At 50.9% G+C, this 21534-nt stretch overlaps 1 protein-coding gene and 1 long non-coding RNA gene across 2 annotated transcripts in view; both read right to left on the bottom strand.

Moving 5' to 3' along the window:
* LOC122369520 overlaps nucleotides 1-708 on the bottom strand; it is a 33039-nt gene extending 32331 nt beyond the window's left edge. Inside the window, exon 1 of the mRNA XM_043344318.1 lies at nucleotides 397-708. Coding sequence (XP_043200253.1) covers nucleotides 397-471 — 75 coding nt within the window. The 5' untranslated portion in view covers nucleotides 472-708. The remainder of the gene's footprint in view (nucleotides 1-396) is intronic.
* A 6296-nt stretch (nucleotides 709-7004) lies between these two features.
* LOC122369522 lies at nucleotides 7005-18329 on the bottom strand. The gene is made up of 2 exons (XR_006254419.1): nucleotides 17663-18329; nucleotides 7005-9447 (listed from the first exon to the last, which is right to left on the bottom strand). It is a non-coding gene; the product is annotated as an uncharacterized LOC122369522 (long non-coding RNA).
* Between the last annotated feature and the right edge of the window lie 3205 nt (nucleotides 18330-21534).

The following is a 21534-nucleotide window of genomic DNA, read 5'->3' as shown; positions in this document are numbered from 1 at the left end:
AAAAAATATTTGCACCATCAAATGAAATTAAGATACATCACTCCCGTTATATTTGTATTGAGTCTTTCATGAAACAATGTCGCTATGCTACGGCAAACAGCATGACATCTCGCATATACTAAGACATATTTTGGGCCGTGTAATGTAGGTATTTATACAAATCGAGCATATCTCACTCCTGGTGATCTGTAACCTTGCCTGGCTGCCTCGATATGCTCTAACAGGATAAAAGTACTTTTGCAATTAGCTTTGACGAGCTTTTTAGCAATGGCCTGAGGCGCGACTTATCGGCGTAGAAACGCGTTCCATGCGAGACTGTGATGGTCGCAATTCAGAATACAGTTCATCCCCCATAATGCTTTCATCCATATCCGGTCCGGACAGGCGCCACCTTACCGCAGAGGCTATGGCGATGGCGAGTGTTCCCTGCGTGTTGCTCAGGCGTCCGCAGCAGCAGCGGTCGGTTCCCATGGCAACCTGTCCTCTCGGTGGGGATCCTCTGCGGCTGGAGGTCCGCAGAGCGGAGCGCTGAAGGTGCGCACTGCGCAGAGCGGAGCGCTGAAGGTGCGCAGAGCGGAGCGCTGAAGGTGAGCGGAGCGGAGCGCTGGAGGTGCGCAGAGCGGAGCGCTGGAGGTGCGCAGAGCGGAGCGCTGAAGGTGCGCAGAGCGGAGCGCTGGGAGAGCGGTGCTGCGCGGTGACCGCCGGCGGCGCACTGGCGGTGGAATTCACGGGCAGCGCCTGCAGCCGCCGGACAGTGTATAAACAGTGTGTCCCTGTAACATTGCCAGGGGCCGCCGGCGCCTGGAACCGGCTGTCGGAGTTTCCATCGCCCGCCGCACGGCCGATCGGTCTCAGTTCGGGGAAACATTGAGAGGACTGCAGCAGCCAGTGGTCTCATCTGCAGGGTGTGAGTAGGGTGTTTTGGATCAAACATTATCTTGAAGGACATACCCAACAAGTACAACTTACAAATAGTGCTCTTGGATCCGTATCTCGATCGTCTATCAGGGAGAACTCGGTTGGCGTTTACCAGGGCGGATCGATGAGTTGCGTTCTCTGGTGCATATTTGCCAATGACCTGTGCCTGCACGTTCCAGACTCAGTGTCAGTGGACAGTGCGCATAGTTCAGTTTGCTGATGGTACACATATATATGGACTAGTGGAAAAAGACGCGACCTACCTGTCCTGGTCAGTCGGATCGAAACTGCTCTGCAGTGTTTGCTTGACTGGTTCTGTCACACAGTGGCGGCGGATTCGATTTTGGCGTGGGGGGGGGGGGCAAGATCCAAGTCGAGATGATGTCATAGGCGGATCCAGAAAGGCGTTTTCGACGCTGTAGGGGACATACATCCCCCCCCCCCCCAAAAAAGTGTCCAAAATCCAAAAACTCCTCGGATTTTGATTCCTTACGGACCTACTGCTAAAGCAAAAAAAAAAATCATGATAAAAGTGTTATTTTATTAGGAAACATAAGGTACGTTTTGTCTATTTCGGGCGATACAGGGGCCAGGGGGAGGGGGAGTAAATATTTGCTTTAAATGCCCGCTCCCTGAATCCGCCAGTGGACGATGTAACGCTTTTCGTATTGCTGTATTAGAAAAAAAACTCCAATGAGAAAAATTGTGCCATAACCCGATCGCATATCAGATGTTGAAGAACGGTGCCAAACCTTTTGAAGTAGGCGAGTGCTATTCTTCAATGAGGTAACTCGGTACCATTTCCTCTGTTCATTTTACGTTCGATTTCCGTTTAACCTTCCTTTAAAAAGTATTTCTGAGACAGATATCAACTGAAACTAGGTCACAGCGAGAGGAGACCGCTCAAACGTTCAGAGACAGTCGGTCGCATCTAAACCTATTGGGACAGCGATCCCCCAGAAACCCTCCCCAAGGCAGTAGTTCGCCAAATAAGCTCACCAAGACGGGCTGTCTCGATAGGTTTATACAGTAAGCCTACAGCAAGGCTTAACTAAGGCCCAAACGCTCGTCAAGCTGGGAACGGAGGGTGAGGGACCGCGGCGGCGGGCTGAGGTGAAGGAACGGTGGACTGGAACGAGAATCCAGAAGCTCTGGATGGGGCATTTCTTTATTAGGGCTTAAGGGTGTGCTGACTGCGGTGAGGTCCAATTTATCACACCAAATTTTGCCACATCTACCGGTTCAGGCACTCGAGAATCAGTGGCCAGTGATATCTGCAAAGACGAAGCATTTCCAACCCAGCTTCAGCCTGGTGTCAGGGCGCCTCAGGTGGCACATACCAAACGACCTCAGTGCAGCCAGTCTGTGGCCGAAACCATTCGGAACAGACTTCAACGAAAAATGAGACAAGGTTAGGTCTATCGTTAAGTGCCATTATAGACTTAGGCCCCGTTGGCTTGACCCACTGGAAGGTGGTAGTTATCGGACGCTGCGGGGCATACTCATTTTTCCAAAATGCCTTAGATTTTGCTTTCGTGTTCATAGGCGGCGGAACGGGGAGGGCACCGGGGCACCGTGCCCCCTTTGATTTTGGCATTTTAACATTAGCCCTGCCCCTATGGGCGTTGCATGGAAAGAATGGGACCACAAGTCGGCAGTGCCCCCCCCCCCCTTAATTGAAGGTGTTCCGCCGCTACTGTTCGTGTTTGATGCTCTTTATTCTATAGCCAGCCTTTAGACAGAGGGGGGCCCACTAATGATCAGTGCCCTAACCCTCAAAAGTTTCCATCATTAATTTTTACTTTTTTAATAGTGAAAACTGAAATAAAGCGGATACTGAACTGTGAACATCCAGTTTTTACACTGGCCCCACACAAGCTTCCGAATGCCCAAAGCAGATCTCTGATGACTGGCCTTTGGGTGTCATACTTACCGTGCATTGGTCAATGTGGTCAATGTGTATGACCTCGGCGTTAACCATTTTATGCGCTGGAAACTGTTGCGCTTGAAAAAAAAATCAGAGGGGTGGCTTATTATGAGCGCTCATCAGTCCTAACCTAACTACCCGCAAGCGAATGGTTAGCCCTTCCGTCTCCGCTCGCTTGCGATTTGGCATTTATGTAGGTACAAAATACCCAGTAAACATGACGACGTCGGCCCGACGTCGGGCCGAGGCTCGGCCCGACGTCGGCCCAACGTCGGTTCAACCTCGGCCCGACATCGGCTGCACGTCGGATATGCCCGCATGTTCCGACGTCCAGCCGAAGTCCAGCCGACTTCGAGCCGACGTCGGGCCGAGATCGTTTGCCGAGGTTGACGAGATCGTTTGTCGTTGGACCGACGGGGCCGACGTCGGCATGTTTATTGGGACAACGCGCCAAAAATTTCAACCGGCGGCGGGATTCGAGCCCCCCATTCGCCGACGTCGGCATGTTTACTGGGACAACACGCCAAAAGCATCAGCCGGCGTTGGGAATCGAACCCATTGTCATTCGAACGCGAGGTTAGTGCGCTAACCACTACACCACGCAGCCAGCTAAACCATTTGGTTTGTTTTGTTCGGTTATGCCCTTTCGGTCTGACAAGACCATTTCAGAGACGGAAGGATCATAGGATGGAGACATTGGTCTTCTTGGCGAGCACCCTGGGTCCAGTTCATATAGAGTCCCTGGTCCCATTGCTGTTACGTGACACTTATTGGAAAGGGCGACCCCACAATGGATTCATATAGCCACTCTTACACACCTGCACCAACGTTTCCCAAAGTGTCCCTTTGATAAGTGGCACTTTGGCAAAGTGACACTTGCCGACTGGCCTTTCTATATGAACTGGGCCCGGCCCTGGTGAGTTGCCGGGGCTGAGCCTGACCAAAGGATAGGCCGAGCAGCCCCCAAGCACTCACCGCACCCGGCTACGGGCGAGCTCGGCTTACGGGCAATCCCAAATGGGATAAAGCTTCCCGTCCAGTCCGGATCAGGGGGTTGCGGCGTGGAGGAAGATTTGAGTTTCCTGAGGATATTTTGAATACAGAAGCTCTTTATGAAACATGAAACATGTATTTTATATTATTTTAACGGTCAAAACAGCGGCCGATGTCGGTCCGACGTCGCCCCGACGTCGGCCCGACGTCGCCCCGACGTCGGCCCGACGTCGGCTGGACCTCAGCAATTGATCTCGGTCCGACGTCGGCCCGACGTCGGCTGGACCTCGGCTGGACGTCGGAACATGCGGGCATATCCGACATCCAGCCGACGTCGTGCCGAGGTTGGACCGACGTCGGGCCGACGTCGGCATGCCGATGCCGAGTTGCCGACGTCACCCCGACGTCGGCCGACGTCGGGCCGACGTCGGCATGTTTACTGGGTAGCGGCAAACGACCACTGAAGGTATGAGTAGCGTCTCTTGCACATTTAAAATATCTCTAAATCGAATCTAAAAAGACAAAAAAAAAATATATAAAGCGAAAATGGTTAGCATTTACACATATTCAAAAGGCACCGTTGGACAAACTGTAGGAGCGCATAGCTGCAACATCAGGTTATGGTAATTTTCCTCATGTTTAGGGCACAAATTATGGAGGGGCAAGAATATACGTTTGCCGCTCCTCCAAAAGTTTCTTAGGGGACGATGCCTCCTCCGCCACCCCTGTAAGCGGTCACTGAAGGCCTGGGTTGCCGCTGCGTCACGTTGACGCTTATAATGCCTCCAAAACTAGGTTAAAGAGAGGAAAACTTCAATTGAACGCGAACGCTGGCCATTTAAGAAAGGCAACGTATGATAAAGTATATGGGCATCTGGTTACATCTTCAGATGATCGAACAGAATAATCAGGTATATGGTTGCTTTTCTAAGCTTTGTCACAAATTATGGGGGGCAAAAAGATACTTTTGGGCAAAAAGGCAAAAAGAGTGGGGGGCAAAAAGATACTTTTGCCCCCCACGATTTTGCCAGGGGGGGCAGCTGCCCCCCTGCCCCCCCCCCCCCCCCGAATCCGCCGCCCCTGCTGTCACAATGGAATGAAAGTGAACGCTGCAAAAACTGAGTTTATGGTATTTGAGAGTAGACAATTACTTGCTCTTACTCCTGACGTGTCTGTGAAATGTGCATCGACCATTCGTGCTACCAAAGAGGTACGAAATCTAGGCGTTATTTTTTATCGAAACTTGTCTTTTCAGTCTCACGTCAGCCTGATCGTTCAAAAATGCGCAGGAATGCTGCTCGCCTTAACCCGGCCGGGCCCGGGGGGTAATCCCAACCACCGCAGCCCGGGGGGGCGTTTTTCGCCCCCCCTGTCTAACTCCGTAAATAAGGGAGCTACGGAAACAAAAGCGATACCAAACGAAAGGTCCTTACGAGACGATTCTAAAGCACCTAAAATTTTTGACCTCAGGTCAATTTTCAAGGTCAGAGGTCAAGGTCAATAGCAAAAACCGGCACATGTGTAGTGATCTCAAAGTAAGCCTTCTAGAGGACGGCAGGCTGCATCAAACCGGCAAAATTGGGTGTCAAACGAAAGAAGAGAATCTGAGGATTCCGAAACTGTGCTCAAAATTAAAGGTCAAGGTCAAGGTCACGCTCAAAATTGACCTCAAACTTGGCACTTTTTTCGCACATCTTGCGTGCTAACTTCCAAGATGTTTTGAAATGTTTTGAGGCTTATCAGTTCCCTATTTGTGGTTCATCTTACGATACAAGGCTGCTCAAAGGTCAAGGTTACAGAAGAGTATCCCTGCTAGAGGCTATTTCACTAATTCAAGTTAGTTATAATAAATAAGACAATTTTGCCATCCGGAAGCTCTAAATGAAGGCTGAGAGGAAAATAGATGCCAGATTCGTGATCAGCGGATACAAATCCATCATAAACGACCTTTTATGTGTCAAGGTCAACCAGAGGTCATTCGAGGTCACAAGAGGTCAACATAAAATTTGACCTTTTCCGAACAAAATATATATCATTCGACGCGGCTTGACAAGGCGAATGCGATGGTACCACTGCCGTAGCTCTAGGACCATTTTTGTCGAAGTTATTTGCGAAAAACTAAAACCACATTTCGGGGTCGTTGACCTGACCTCTGACCTCAGGTCACCAAAACTATTTTTCTATTTTTCTCTAGGTCAAACGCTACACAACCGTGCTCGTAATTTGTCTTTATCTCTAAAACTATTTTTAGCAGCTATTTGAAGTTTGCGTCTCTGACGCCGAAGTTTGCCGTGCAGGGGTCTAGAAAAATGGACCTTGTGACGTCATCAAGGGGGCTAGGTCCAAATTTTTTACTTCAGAAGATGTTAAATTGATGGGAGAAAAGGTACTGAAAGTTTCGCTTTCCTATCCCTAAGCGTTCGGGAGCTATCGCAAATATTCGCCAGGGGGGCGAAAAACGCCCCCCCCCCCCCCGGGCCCGCGAGGGTTAAACAATGCAAAACATGTCCTGCCTCGCGACACGATCAAGTATCTGATCGACGCGTTGATAATGTCAGCGATGCGGTACTGTCTGTCGGTGTTCGGCGTATGTGGTCAGACGGAGAAGCGTCGGCTACAAAAGCTGGTAAACTTTGTCGCGCGAGTGCTGAGCGGGCGCCGCAAACATCAGCGCGTTGCTGGCGTCATCTGTCATGTCAGATGGCTCACTGCTGAGCAGCTTATTCAGTACCACAGGATTATGTCCGTACATCGACTTGTGACACACCGTGTGCCAGCGGCGCTTGCTGGAACCATTGGTCCCCCAGCGAGCCGGCTGCATCGGCACGACACTCGAGATGCCGACAGCTTGTCACTGCCGAGCATACATACGGAGGCGGGGCGAAATCAATCTGCCTTGATGGAGCGGTTTTTTTCCTATCATGCTGTGTCTTTCGTTTTTTTTTTTTTAGAAGTTCGGTCAATGACGTGCTCAGGACCCCTATCCATTTTCTAGGAAGAGGTGCTTGATTTTGTCCAGGCTGCGTTCCACAGCAGATGGGGAAGAGGATACCTGGACCGCTCGTTCCGTTCGGGAAGTCTGGAATCGACAAACTCAAATGTCGTCTAAATTCCAATGTTCCAGACGCCTTATGATTCTGCAAAGTGCATCGCAAAAAAAACGGACCAATCAGTACAAAATGTATTTTCGTGCATTTGGCAAAACCCTGGGAAGCTCGTACAATATCAATCTGCTTATACTAAAAAGGGGTCGTTGTATAAAACAGTCAGCCTAATAAGGCATACAGTCCGGTCAGCTGACTGAGTCGACACACCGAGCCCAAACAGCACCACACCGCATGCCACCGCCATCAGCGCGTCACTGCATGCCACCGCCATCGCACCATTGTCGCACGGGTTTATGTGGACATCAGCATCAGGCTCGGAATAGTAACACCACAGCACGGTGCCGGGATCGCCGCACCGACTGTACCCGGTCTCCGAGACGTAACTGGGTGTGTGCCGCACCTGGCCGTGACGTAAAGGTGACCACTCCGTGACCTGAGACCGGCTCTGACGTCAGCAGCTAGCCAGTCGCACGGCTAAAACAGGGCGCGCGCACCTACCCGGACAACGGCAGCATCTTCATACAGGGCACGCACCTACCCGGACAATGGCAGCATCTTCAAACAGGGCGCACCTACCCGGACAATGGCAGCACCTTCAAACAGGGCGCGCACCTACCCGGACAATGGCAGCACCTTCAAACAGGGCGCGCACACCTCCCCGGAAAATGGCAGCACGTCTCTGACCTCGGAGTTCCTACAGCAGATGCCGGCCTGGACACCATCGTCAGCCACTGAGAAGCGAGGCATTCCTCAGCCATCCGTGGTGTCAGTCGTGGCCAGATACGAAAACTGGGAGCATTATTAGGTACATAAGACATGTGGACACTAATGCAGCATACGGGCTCAACACTTGAGCGAATACCAAACCTGGCATCGTAGCATAGTCAACCATCGAATCATATAGCATGGTGTCATATAAGACACGGAGAGTCGCCGGTAAAATTATGACAAGTTGCCAGTAAGCTCAGACTCGCTCACCAAACAGGCCTGCCATGTTCCACAGGTGGCACACTCCCCGGGGGGTCTCCAGTGACCACGCACCATCAGCGTATACCCGTAATACAGGAAGCGGAAACACCAGCACTGGACGCGGATTCCCCGCCCCGCCGCCACGGACACCCCGCCCCGCCGCCACATTAAAGGGACTATCCCACCTTTAACATGGGGTTTGAGTTGAGATAGCCAAGTTTGCGGCGAGGTTCAGAAACCACTATCTATCTAGGTTGCAACCCCTGCGGCCTCTTGGTGTTGAAGAAATTCGTTCCCTTCATTTGAAAATGGGCCTTGTACAAGGCCCTATCTTCAACATGGAGCGACCGTTAGTGTGACGTCACCTCGTTTAGTCATTCTGATTTAAATGGGTTTGTTCGTTGAAAAATCGCTTAAAACTTGGTCCGAACTTTGTTGTGGTGCCTACAGAGTAAAAAGAATCAGCTTTATGACAGTAATGTGGCCTGGGGAAGGAGGTAATTTTGGGCTGTGACGTCACATATTTGAAAGTTTGTGTTTGGAATATGGGAAGCCTAAGATGTTTAATGAAAAATAAATGCCAGAACCGTGTTCCTGGTCATCCAATCTATAAAGTCGGGCACAATTAAACTGGTTTTAACACCATTTTAGAAGGTGGGATAGTCCCTTTAAGAGGGCGCGGACACCCTACCCTGCCGTCACGTTATCAGGGTGTGGGGCGGACAGAAATACTGTAAAATCTGCTTCAGCGGTTCGGAATGCCTACTCCTTGGTGTTGTGGATAAGGAAATTCATTGGCTTCGTGCGTGATAAAACGTAAAAAGCTGCGCTGGTGACAACGAACCCTGAATTCATCAACACCCAAAGAAATATCCGGCCACAATTGGTTCCGACATTTGAAGCCTTAGCCAAGAACTACACTATTTAGTACAAGCCTCAACAATTGCACTCAACAGGCTCTATCTATAGTGATTGGCGGCAACATGGGTCCGACGGTGAAAATGCCCCCTCAGATCTGGTAAAAATCCGTTCAAAATATCCCCATAAATCTGATAGTTCCCCTCAAAATGTCCCCAGATCTGATGTGTTCAAAATAGTCCCTCATATCTGGTATAACCCGTTATAAATGTTCCCTCATATCTGGTATAACCCGTTAAAAATATCCCCCTAGATCTGGTATAAACCCCTTAAAAGGTCCCCCAGATCTAGCATAACCCGCTCAAATGGTGGATCCGGGCACTGCCCCCGCTCAAAATGTCTTGCATTGTCAGATGCTGCAGCACCGGCTCTCAGTTGTTGCAGCACCGGCTCTCAGTTGTTGCAGCACTCCAGGCAGCAGGTGAGCAGCTCCCAGAGCTCGCAGAAGCACATGCAGAACGAGCAGCACTCGCAGCAGGCCTCCACACAGAGACACGTGCTCTCGGCAGCGTCGGATCGCTCGGAGCTATCCCGCTTCTCGCCGTCCGCCGGCTGCTGGGGGTCGGACTTCGGGTCCGTCCGGGCGGCCGGCTGGTCCGTCACCGGGTCACCCATCTGTAACAGGGAACAGGGGACATCAGACACCGCCGCCCAGTCACCCATCTGTAACAGGGAACAGGGGACATCAGATACCGCCGCCCAGTCACCCATCTGTAACAGGGAACAGGGGACATCAGCAACCGCCGCCGGGTCACCCATCTGTAACAGGGAACAGGGGACATCAGACCCCGCCGCCGCATCACCCATCCGTAACAGGGAACAGGGGACATCAGATACCGCCGCCCAGTCACCCATCTGTAACAGGGAACAGGGGACATCAGACACCGCCGCCGGGTCACCCATCTGTAACAGGGAACAGGGGACATCAGAAACCGCCGATAGGTTACTCATCTGTAACAAGGGAACAGGGGACATCAGAAACCACCTCCAGGTCACCCATCTGTAGCAGGGAACAGGGGACATCAGAAACCGACGCCGGGAACCCATCTGTAACAGGGAACAGGGGACATCAGACACCACCGCCGGGTCACCCATCTGTAACAGGGAACAGGGGACATCAGACACCGCCGCCGGGTCACCCATCTGTAACAAGGAACAGGGGACATCAGACACCGCCGCCCAGTCACCCATCTGTAACAGGGAACAGGGGACATCAGAAACGGCTGCCCGGTCGTCCTGGAACAGAACAGGGGACATCAGACACCGCCGCCCAGTCACCCATCTGTAACAGGGAACAGGGGACATTAGAAACGGCTGCCCGGTCGTCCTGGAACAGAACAGGGGACATCAGACACCGCCGCCCAGTCACCCATCTGTAACAGGGAACAGGCGATATCAGAAACGGCTGCCCGGTCGTCCTGGAACAGAACAGGGGACATTAGAACAGACGCCCGGTCGTCCTGGAACAGAACATGGGACATTAGAACAGACGCCCGGTCGTCCTGGAACAGAACAGGGGACATTAGAACAGACGCCCGGTCGTCCTGGAACAGAACAGGGGACATTAGAACAGACGCCCGGTCGTCCTGGAATAGAACAGGGGACATTAGAACAGACGCCCGGTCGTCCTGGAACAGAACAGGGGACATTAGAACAGCGGTCGGGCGGTGAGGGTCAGCCATCCTGTAACAGAACAGGGGCACGGCTAACGGGCTAGAAACGTGTGGAAAGAGAGTGAGATGGCCGCCGCGCGAGTACACAGTAGAACCGCGTTTCTGCATAGAAATATTACATGTCAATTGTCAATGACAGATTCTTTTGCAACCCAGTTTCAATGCAAATCATTACGGTCCTTGCCAAAGAGCGCCTTTGGGGGAAGGAGGAAAGAAAAAAAAATTGATCATGGGCGTGGGAGTGGAGATGAGATGAAATAATCACCCGCTGAACTATTTAGAGGATAATTTTCTGTCCATACCACATGAACAGAGCTGAGACAGTTTGGACTCGCGCTCAAGATTTATCCCCTTAAATCATTTATGTCGTTTCGCGAGGCCCCTCGTATGCCCATTCGTCTTCAATACACACAGATATATGTATTTGGTTTTAGTGGCTGACGGGCACCTGCTCCCCGGAAGGCATGACAGTGAGAAACGCCCAGTGGCCGGGTACTGGGTAGAGGCTACTGCGGCGCTGCGCCCGCCCGCTCAGCACGGTGGCAGAGGCTACTGCGGCTCAGCGAGACATACAACTGCGCTCTGTTATCCAGCACTAGCGGCTACCGAGGCTTCCGGAGAGATGGCGTCAAACACACACATGTCGTCATACTCGATGACATGCTAGAGCTAGCCATACGTCGCTGAGCTCTAACTAGTACCTGTCAATAGCACAGTTGCTTATAGATCGCTGATGTTTCTCTCAGTGGCGGTCGCAGGGGGGGGGGCCATCAGGGCCATGCCCCCCCCAAGGCAAATCAGGGGGGCCATCATATCATTTGCCCCCCCCCCCAAACAACCGATGGGCCCCCATGGGCGTATGGGGCCCTGGCCCGTATTCGATTGTCACGGGGCTCGAGAAACCCACGCCAGCCCACATTAGCCTCTGAGGCCCCCCGCACTGGATTCTGAAGACCCAATGCCAGCCTCCAAGGGCCCGCATCGGCCTCTGAGGGCCCATCTTGGCCTTTGAGGGCCCTCCGCTGGCCTCTGGGTTCCAACGCCGGCCCATGCCGGTCTTTTAGGGCCCCACACTGACCTCTGAGGGCCCCATGCTGGCCTGTAAGGACATACATTAGCCTCTATGGGCCCCGCACTGAATTCTGAAGACCTGATACCGGCCTCTAAGGGCCCGCATCGGCCTCTGAGGGCCCATCTTGGCCTTTGAGGGCCCTCTGCTGGCCTCTGGGGTCCAACGCCGGCCCATGCCAGTCTTTCTGGGCCCCATTCTGACCTCTGAGGGCCCCATGCTGGGCTGTGAGGGCGCACATTAGCCTCTGAGGGCCCCGCACTGGATTCTGAACACCCGATGCCGGCCTCTTAGGGCCCGCATCACCTTTGAGGGCCCATCTTTGGCCTTTGAGGCTGGCCTCTGGGGTCCAACGCCGACCCATGCCGGTCTTTAACCCGCGCCCTGCTGGGGGGGTGTTTGAACACCCCCCCTGTGGTTTTTCGCGAATATCTCAAAAACGGCGGCGCGGAGCGCCGCCGTTTTTGGTACACCTTATCATACATCAATTCTACACATGTTGTGAAAAATTTCAGACCAAGGTCATTCAAGGTCAGGTCACCAGGTCACTTGAAGTGACCTCACCTCATAAAAACTTTCAATGTCTGTCATAGCTACACCGAGTGACCGATCGCTTTGAAACTTTCAGCGATTGCTAAGAGCAATAGCATGTACAAAATTTATATCTCAGAATTTTGATATCGATGACCTAAGGTCAGGTCAATTTTGCGACCTCCCCATTATAAGTCAATGGGATAAAATTGAAATGCGCCTCTTGTGGATGAAAGACATTATAAACACTCCCAAACACCGAATTACAAGTGGCATAGACACACTGAACTTGAAAATGATGTCCGTGGCCCTTTTTTATGCCCTGAGGTCATCTTAGGTCACGAATGGTATCTAACAGTTTTTCGCAAATAACTTCTGATAGAGGCATGCTAGAGCGATGAAAACGCCTTAGATGTGTTCAGCTCGACGATACGGATCGACTGATATGCAACATGACCCTTTCCGGTCAGGTCATGACCTTGACCTGAGGTCAAATTTTCAAGTTGACCTTTCAAGGTCAAGTCATAGTTCATTCGATGCGTCTTGACGAGAGGAATACGATGCCGGTAAAAGTAAGCTCGTACAAGGCTTGGGTCAGAAGTTATTGCAGAAAAACTGTTTTCGAAAAAATCGGCTATTTTTGCAGTTTTTGCCTCCTGCAGACAAAACCGTTGACGTTAGGTCAAATCTGAGAGAATTAGTCAGAAAGGGCGTTAATAGGGCTATCGAATGCGCTTTTCCGCGGCGCTGTAGCTCTATTGGTTCCCGAGTTATGCGTTGGCTTCTTGGAGATTTTCGACATTCGACCTGGAAATCGGCGAAATTTTGCCTTCAATGACCTCTGGTGACCTGACCTTTGACCTGACCAAAAAATTGACCGAAGTGATTTCGTCATTATTTTTTACGCTCTTTCGAACGCCGCCTTCCGCGTATCGCTACGTGGCCCAGGAGCCGAGTTACAAGGGGGGGTGTTCAAACACCCCCCCCCCCCCAGCAGGGCGTGGAAATCCAGGACCCCCAGCAGGGCGCGGGTTAAGGGCCCCACGGCGGCCACGCTAACCTCTGAGGGCCCCATGCTGTCCTGTAAGGACCCACATTAGCATCTGAGTGCCCACGTCGGTCTCTGATGGTCTCAAACTGCCCTTTGCAGGCCCTGTACTGGTCTCTGAGGGTCCTAAACTGGCCTCTATATGCCCCCAACTGGCCTATGAGGTCTCTACACCGGCCACTGATGGCCGTATTATGTTCTATGGGGGCTCAAGACTTACCTTTGGGCGTCACGCATTTGCCTCTGAGGGCCCACATCAGCCTCTGGGGTCCCATCTGGGGCCTTTGAGGCCCTTCGCTGACCCTTGGGTCCAACGCCGGCCTCTGGGGGTCTGACACTGTACTCTAAGGGCCACATTGCAGCCTCTATGCGATAGGTATCGCCGAAGCGTTATCCATGGGCCTATTAGTGTAGGAGCCACGGGTGAAGTGGGTGAAGTTGCACCAACAATAATTATCCAGTGGGTGCAGACAATGTACCTATTCTCTACCCACAATAATCTGGAATAAAACCCATTTTCTCATCAACACTACTTTCGATGCAGCACGACAAATTCAGGATATTTTGCCCACTACTATCCATCTTTCGATGCATTTGCTACTGTGATGGTCTTCAAAATTTACATGTGTGCTCAAGTGAAAAATAAGAAACGGATCACATGTGATTGAACACGTACCGATGACCCACTGTCAAAAGTTTTAGCACGATATCTTCAAAATGGCTAAGTTAGCCGGTTTTATTTTTTGCGGTAGTCAATTCACAGTTGCGTGATTTATTGACATTACCAATGCTTCCAAATGAACTTACCTTTTCGACATAGTACACTCTCAAAGCTGGCAATGAGCCTCCGCTCGGCTGCCGCTCCCTATCCCCCCCCCCCCCACCCCCGCTTCACCGGTCATGGCTAGATTTCTGCACTCATGCACTACGCCCGTGGGCCCCTTTAAGCTAGCACCGGGCCCCCCGGGTCAGTGCAGGGGCCCCTTTGCCAAGTTGCCCCCCCCCCCCAAACGCCAAGTCTGCGACCGCCCCTGGTTTCTCTGTCGCGAGTAATTTATCAAACTGAAACGTCACATGACGTTATGTGACGTCACATGCGTCACATTTGTGGCCGCTGTGTCACATATGGTGAACGTGGAGCCGAGCCCACTCCGGAAGTGACGCGCTATATACCATAAATGATTTAGCGGAAGCGACGGACGTAAATACCGCGGGCACCCGCGTCCACAGCAGATCGTTCAACTGACAGGTAGGTATGTTTAACCACGCACCGACGGGGAGCGGTTGACCGCTCCCCCCTTCCCACTGAGGTTTTTCGTGAATAGCGCAAAAACGAGGCGCGTAGCGCTGCGGAATTTGACAAATCATTTTTTGCAACTTTGTCACCTTGTCAGAGCTACAGTAGGTAGATGACGAAGGCCTTTGGAAGTCGCAGGATTTAACGAGGTCATTAGTAGGTAGTTACAATTTGTTTATCTCGGAATTTTGATATTGATGACCTAAGGTCAGAGGCCAGTTTTAACAACAGAAAAATAGCCGCCTGCCGGAATTTTGTCTAAAGACCGTTTCACATACGCGATAACGCGATATGTGATAAACACGTAAACGCGATAAGCACGTAAGCGGATTGGGCTTTACCGCTCTCGATCCGCATGTGAAGCGGCCTTTTGGCGAAAAATTCCGGCAGAAGGCTATTTTTCTGTTGGTTAAACTGGCCTCAGGTCAATTTCTTGACCTCTCCATTATATGTCAATGGGGGAAAAATCAACTCCCTGTTTTTCCACTAAACCGCATCGGAATGGCCCGCCCCAATATATCATAAATGACCTTAAATGCGATCAATCTTGACTACCTTAAGGCCTTTTTTGCTCTTGGGCAACTGTAAGGTCATGTGACGTCATCAAGGGTTACCAAAAGTTTTTTTTTTTTGCTAATAACTCCTAACAGGAACAAGATGCAACCGCGCGGATGGTCTCATCGTGTTTAGCTCGTCAAGGCGCATCGAATGATATACATGTTGACCTTGAAGTCACGTGACCTGAGGTCAACCTTTCAGCTTGACCTTTCGAGGTCAACACATATATGTATATGATTCGATGCAGATTAACGAGAGGATCACGATTTTGCCATTAGTTTGTTCCTAGCTCGGCTTCTTCGCGAAAGTTTTTCGAGAAAAACTTATCATATCTAGCGCCACCATTTTGACTTTTTTACCCTGTGACGTCATCTTTGACCTGACCTAAACATGATCTGAAAGGACATCAGCCGGATCCAACAAATAGTTAACACTAAACAGTCGTCTATCCGGAGCTGCTGGCAAGTGTCCCTTCCCTATCCCGTGCTGACCAGCGCACGACCTCGGCCGTTGGCCAATCGGCATTGAACGGTCAAGGCCACCCGTAGCCAGCGGCGGGCGGAGTGAGCCGGCAGCGTGCCGATTCATAGGTAGTCGTTCAAAGTTTTAGCCGCTTACCATTGAGGCCGGGAGACGACTGTAGTCTTATTTCTTGGGAACAGTTCTTTCATTTAACCTGCGCCCCGTTAAGGTCTGCCAAGCATCGGTCCCATGGGGGGATTTGCCCCCCCCCCCCCAAAAGATCTCGAGAACCACGCAAAATAGCGACAAGCAGCAAACTGTGTTGGATGGCCCCAACGAGGAAATACCTTTTGGCTCAATTTCATTGACTTCAGTCAAACCGATGACGTCACAGGTCAGGTCAAATGTCGAATTTTCACCGTTTACAGGCATTTCAAGAAATAGTTTTAAAATCGAGTAAAATGCATGCCATTAAAGGGACTATCCCACCTTTAACATGGGGTATGAGTTGAGATAGCCAAGTTTGCGGCGAGGTTCAGAAACCACTATCTATCTAGGTTGCAACCCCCGCGGCCTCTTGGGGTTTAAGAAATTCGTTCCTTTCATTTGAAAATGGGCCTTGTACAAGGCCCTATCTTCAACATGGAGCGACCGTTAGTGTGACGTCACCTCGTTTAGTCATTCTGATTTAAATGGGTTTGTTCGTTGAAAAATCGCTTAAAACTTGGTCTGAACTTTGTTGTGGTGCCTACAGAGTAAAAAGAATCAGCTTTATGACAGTAATGTGGCCTGGGGAAGGAGGTAATTTTGGGCTGTGACGTCACATATTTGAAAGTTTGTGTTTGGAATATGGGAAGCCTAAGATGTTTAAAGGTAGTGTGCCACCTTTGAAAGATTTCCCATTTTATTTTTCCTAGGATAAGAAGCTTCTGTTTTTACCTAATATCGCAAAAAAAAAATCAAAAATGGGCCTGGAATAGTGCCTTTTTCGCCTAAAAGTTTTTCGGTTTTTAGATATGTATAACAACTGTAGTGGGCTCACCTGCAAACAGGCGTCGGGCAACAATCGCGAATGCGGCGCACTTGTGACAATAAGCAAAGGTCATTATAGTGTTACGACCATACGACGTACGGGAATGAGTTATCAGCTGTCTAATCGTAGACAACACAATGTCGAGCCTTAAACTGTAAGCCCGTATTGGTATTGATTCTTTTATTTGGCTGTCGAACATTATTTATGGTTTGAAATATGATTTTATGTAAAATAATTGATATGAAAAAGCCGTCTTATAAGTTATGACCCCATTTCACCACACGCAAGTGGCAGAAATGACAATGATCAGCTGACGCATTTTTCTTGGCCGAAGTCAGAGCGCGCGGCCCGACGCACCACGCGTATTTGGAAATTCCGACCTCGACGAGCATCAGAAGCCACCTAACAGGCGTGTTCGAAACCGCAGGAGATGATGATGAACGGGTTTATCGAAACTTGATTGGATGAGCATATCGGTAATAGCGATTTCAGTGTGTGCATTTATTGTTCATAGTGGTGTGAAATGTGGTTGGGGTACGACCGACAACCCGTCGGGGCGAATTTCGCACTGGGGTACTCAAAATTTGAAGAATTTAAGACGTTTCCATGAGTTTTGAAGGTATGGATAAGTTCTAAAAATCCGGTTCTCCTTATCTGGGCCATTAACTCCATACGGTCCAAGAAAGCTGGCACACTACCTTTAATGAAAAATAAATGCCAGAACCGTGTTCCTGGTCATCCAATCTATAAAGTCGGGCACAATTTAACTGGTTTTAACAACATTTTAGAAGGTGGGATAGTCCCTTTAACCGGGGGATCCCCTATGACGTAGGTGATGACGTAGATAGTGACGTCGGGCATTCCACAGTCCGTCCTCCTAGAACATTAGCAATGAATGCAATGCTTCGGATGTGCGTTCTGCTTCCGCGAAAACGGTGCAACCGTGCAAGATACCTACATATATCGATCTTCGCATCGATTCATTTGTTCAGAGCAGATGTTGACATTTGACTGTATATATATGGATTTGTTTCCTTCATTCAATTTTGTATTTAGATGTCTATTAAAACAAGCTCTACCAACACGAAAGAAAAGGACTTTATTTCCATCTTTAGCATCATTTTCGCACGGCGCGGCCCCGCCCACCAGGCTCACCCACCTCAGATTGCGCTGTTTTCTCGAGTTTGAGTTCCTGGTGAGTGGTGAGCTCCGAGTGTGACTTCCCTCCGAGCACCGAGTGAGTTCCTCAGGTGAGTGAGCTCCGAGTGAGTTCCCTCCGAGCACTGAGTGAGTTCCTCAGGTCAGTGAGCTCCGAGTGAGTTCCTGTCGGTCGCTGACCCCCGCCCGGCGCAGCGAGGCCTGAATCGCTCTGGGCGTGCCAAGTCCGAGTTACCGTGGAGCACAAAGACAGGCAGCTCCCGCCGAGACCAGAGGTGACTCGACCGTCAAGACCAGGGACAGCTCCCAACACACACTGAATTCCGGGCGGTTCCGACGGCCGGAACGGCGGCCTTCCTCCCGCCCGGCCACACACGGCCTTCCTCCCGACCGGCCACACACGGCCGGAACCGCGGCCTCCCACCCGGCCACACACGGCCTTCCTCCCGACCGGCCACACACGGCCGCAGGGGCTCTATCTCCACTCAGAACGGATATCTCCGGATATTTCCGGTCCGCCCGGGACGTCGTCCGGCACTGCTGACCGCCGCACTGCCTGCTCTGCACCGTCCTCACCCCGCCGCACTGCCTGCTCTGCACCGTCCTCACCCCAGCACTCCGCCGTCTGAACCCAGTAGCCGCGGATCAATCACTGGAGACGTGCAGTCGAGGAGCGCTGTCTGCCGCCGCGGAGGCGTGGCTAGTTCGGCGCCCAGCCGCGCCGCGGCGCTGCCGTCGCCTTCAAGGCTGTCTGCGGTTCTGCAGGCGTGACGAATGGGACATGAAAACGAACGGCCTGTCATGTCCATAGGAACGGGAGTGCAGAGCAGAGGGGAGGGGAGGGGTGCTGTCGTGAGGAGGGAGGGTGCCCGGACAGCGTATTTGTGTTGATTGCAGAAAATGACGAGGAGCATGTGACGGCTGCAAAGGGGTACCTAACCCGGATCAAATTGCGGGACAAAATATAGGTACCTATAGTAGGTACGTACATATAACCCATAAAACTTACACGGAGCAGGTCACACGGCTATCAGAGGCCGCCATACATTCATGTACCCTGGAGCCCCTGCCCCTTAGTTACAAGCAACAAGTGTTGGTAGCAGGCCGGCAGGGAAACAGCCGAGCTAGTAAACAATCAAGACGCCGAGCTGCCCTTCATCCCGCCCTCCTCAGCCCGCTCCCCCCAGGTGGCAGGACTCAGGAGCCCCTCTCCCCTCCCGTGCTGAGAAGCGCCCGTCAGCATGTGTCCACTGAGACACCTCGCCACGAGCTCTGCAGAGGTGCCGCAGCCAAACGAGCCGGAACTAGAGCCAGTGCAAGAGCCAGAGCTACACGCACAGGAGCCAAGGGACGGGCCGGGGTAGCCCTGAACGAAGGAGCCAAGGGACGGGCCACCTGGACGTAGGAACGATGGGCGGCGCCCCGCGGCGACATGCTCTCAAATCGCGACCCTGGCCGGCAGCCAGAGTCAGCTGCCAGATGGCGCGAGCCGGCTGCAAACTGAGACACTCCAGTCTCCACGGGCCATTCTTAAGAACGAGCTATCATTCTCTCCTGTTTACGGCATTTGGTAACATGCTCCTATGTACTCGTATATTTTAACCCGCGACCGCCTGGGGGGGGGGGGTCGGATCCGACCCCCCCTCCGTTTTTCTTGAATAACTTATGAACCGCTTACGCTATCGACTTGAAACTTGGCATACCTTCTCCCCCATCAATTTGACGTCTCCTGTGCAATTTTGAAGAAAAAATTTCCAATTTTTTTTTAGATATATCGATTTTAGTGATGTAACTACAAGCCGTTTTCAGTCAAAAAGTGGTAAATGTTTAAAAAATCGCCAAAAATCAGGGTTTAAAGCAAATTGCAAATTAAGGACATGAATAGATGCAGCTCAACGAGTTCTTTAAAATGGCTATCTCGGATTTTCCATAAAATGCGTTTTTCACCCCTAAAAATTCAAAAAACTATATTTTTTGAAAAACAGCTCAAAAAATCCAAAATTTTGAGAATTTCAAAAAAACGGAATATATGTTATAGAGCTCTATTAGAACATTAGATGTCCCAAATTTCAACTTTCTATCTTGATTTTTGACCCCCAAATTGTAAAAAATAGCTCCAACATGCATAGGGCATGGTGACGTCATAAGCATTTTCGTGAATTAGAGGCACTTCTGAACATCGCATGTGAAAACAAATGGCACCACTAGATTCCTGGGACAAAGCTCGTCTAGAAAAGTGTATTTTGATGTCAAAAATAAAAGTTGAAAAATTGACCTTTTTTCTTAGCCCTCTCTTAGTTATGTATGGTATAAACGATTTTTTATGCTTTCAATGCACACGTATCACCAAGCACAGTGACTTGGGGTCACATATAACCATTACCATCGGATTCGGCGTGAAAAATAAGCCATAAAACATGTGTCGCACACCCATGTAGCAGAAAGTGAAAACCGTGACCTTTCGTGACCTGACCTGACCTTGACCCGTACTTAGTATGACCCCTATACGCACATGGTACCTTCACTAGGCCTTTGAGGTCATTTTTGGTGAGTTTCGAGCAGCAGCTGTCGATTCCGCTGTCCGTAAGCCTAATCATGCAAAACCACAGAATTTGACCTTTGACCTGACCTTGACCCGAAAGTTGACCTCAATCTTAAAATCTTAAGAGTGCTTTGGGAAGGTCTCGTAGAGACCTTTCGAACGCCGCCTCGCGGGGCTCGATACGACCATTGGTTCTCGAGATAACAGGGGGGGGGGCGGATCCGACCCCCCCCCAGGCTGTCGTGGGTACGGAAATAGCCCAGGCGGTGCCGGGTTAAAGGGGCCCTCCCACATTAAAGGTAGTGTGCCACCTTTGAAAGATTTCCCATTTTATTTTTCCTAGGATAAGAAGCTTCTGTTTTTACCTGATATCGCAAAAAAATCAAAAATGGGCCTGGAATAGTGCCTTTTTCGCCTAAAAGTTTATCGGTTTTTCGATATGTATAACAACTGTAGTGGGCTGACCTGCAAACAGGCGTCGGCAACAATCGCGAATGTGACAATATGTGACAATAAGCAAAGGTCATTATAGAGTTACGACGTACGGCAATGAGTTATCAGCTGTCTAATCGTAGACAACACAAATGTCGAGCCTTAAACTGTAAGCCTGTATTGGTATGGTTTTTTTATTTGGCTGTCGAACATTATTTATGGTTTGAAATATGATTTTATGTAAAATAAATGATATGAAAAAGCCGTCTCTTAAGTTATGACCCCATTTCACCACACGCAAGTGGCAGAAATGACAATGATCAGCTGACGCATTTATCTTGGCCGAAGTCAGAGCGCGCGGCCCGACGCACCACCACCGCACCACAAAGTATGAGCAGAAGCCGCGCCCAAAGCCAGGGCCCCGGTAACGTGAGGTAGTCGAGTCGGGGCAGCGTGCGCTGACCCAAGCCGGGGCCGCAGCTTTGGGCGCGGTCTACCGCATCCCCGCGGGCAGCCCCGGGCTATCACATGACACCGGGAGGACGCGCGGCCCCGGCTTGGGTCAGCGCACGCTGCCCCGACTCGGCTACCTCACGTTACCGGGGCCCTGGCTTTGGGCGCGGTCTACCGCACCACCTAACAGGCGTGTTCGAAACCGCAGGAGATGATGATGAACGGGTTTATCCAAACTTGATTGGATGAGCATATCGGTAATAGCGATTTCAGTGTGTGCATTTATTGTTCATAGTGGTGTGAAATGTGGTTGGGGTACGACCGACAACCCGTCGGGGCGAATTTCGCACTGGGGTACTCAAAATTTGAAGAATTTAAGACGTTTCCATGAGTTTTGAAGGTATGGATAAGTTCTAAAAATCCAGTTCTCCTTATCTGGGCCATTA

This window comes from Amphibalanus amphitrite, unplaced genomic scaffold (assembly GCF_019059575.1).
Source record: "Amphibalanus amphitrite isolate SeventyFive unplaced genomic scaffold, NRLGWU_Aamphi_draft 001045F_arrow, whole genome shotgun sequence".
Taxonomy (NCBI): domain Eukaryota; kingdom Metazoa; phylum Arthropoda; class Thecostraca; order Balanomorpha; family Balanidae; genus Amphibalanus; species Amphibalanus amphitrite.
The sequence above is the reverse complement of the archived record's forward strand: the minus strand, read 5'-3'. Positions and strand labels throughout refer to the sequence as shown.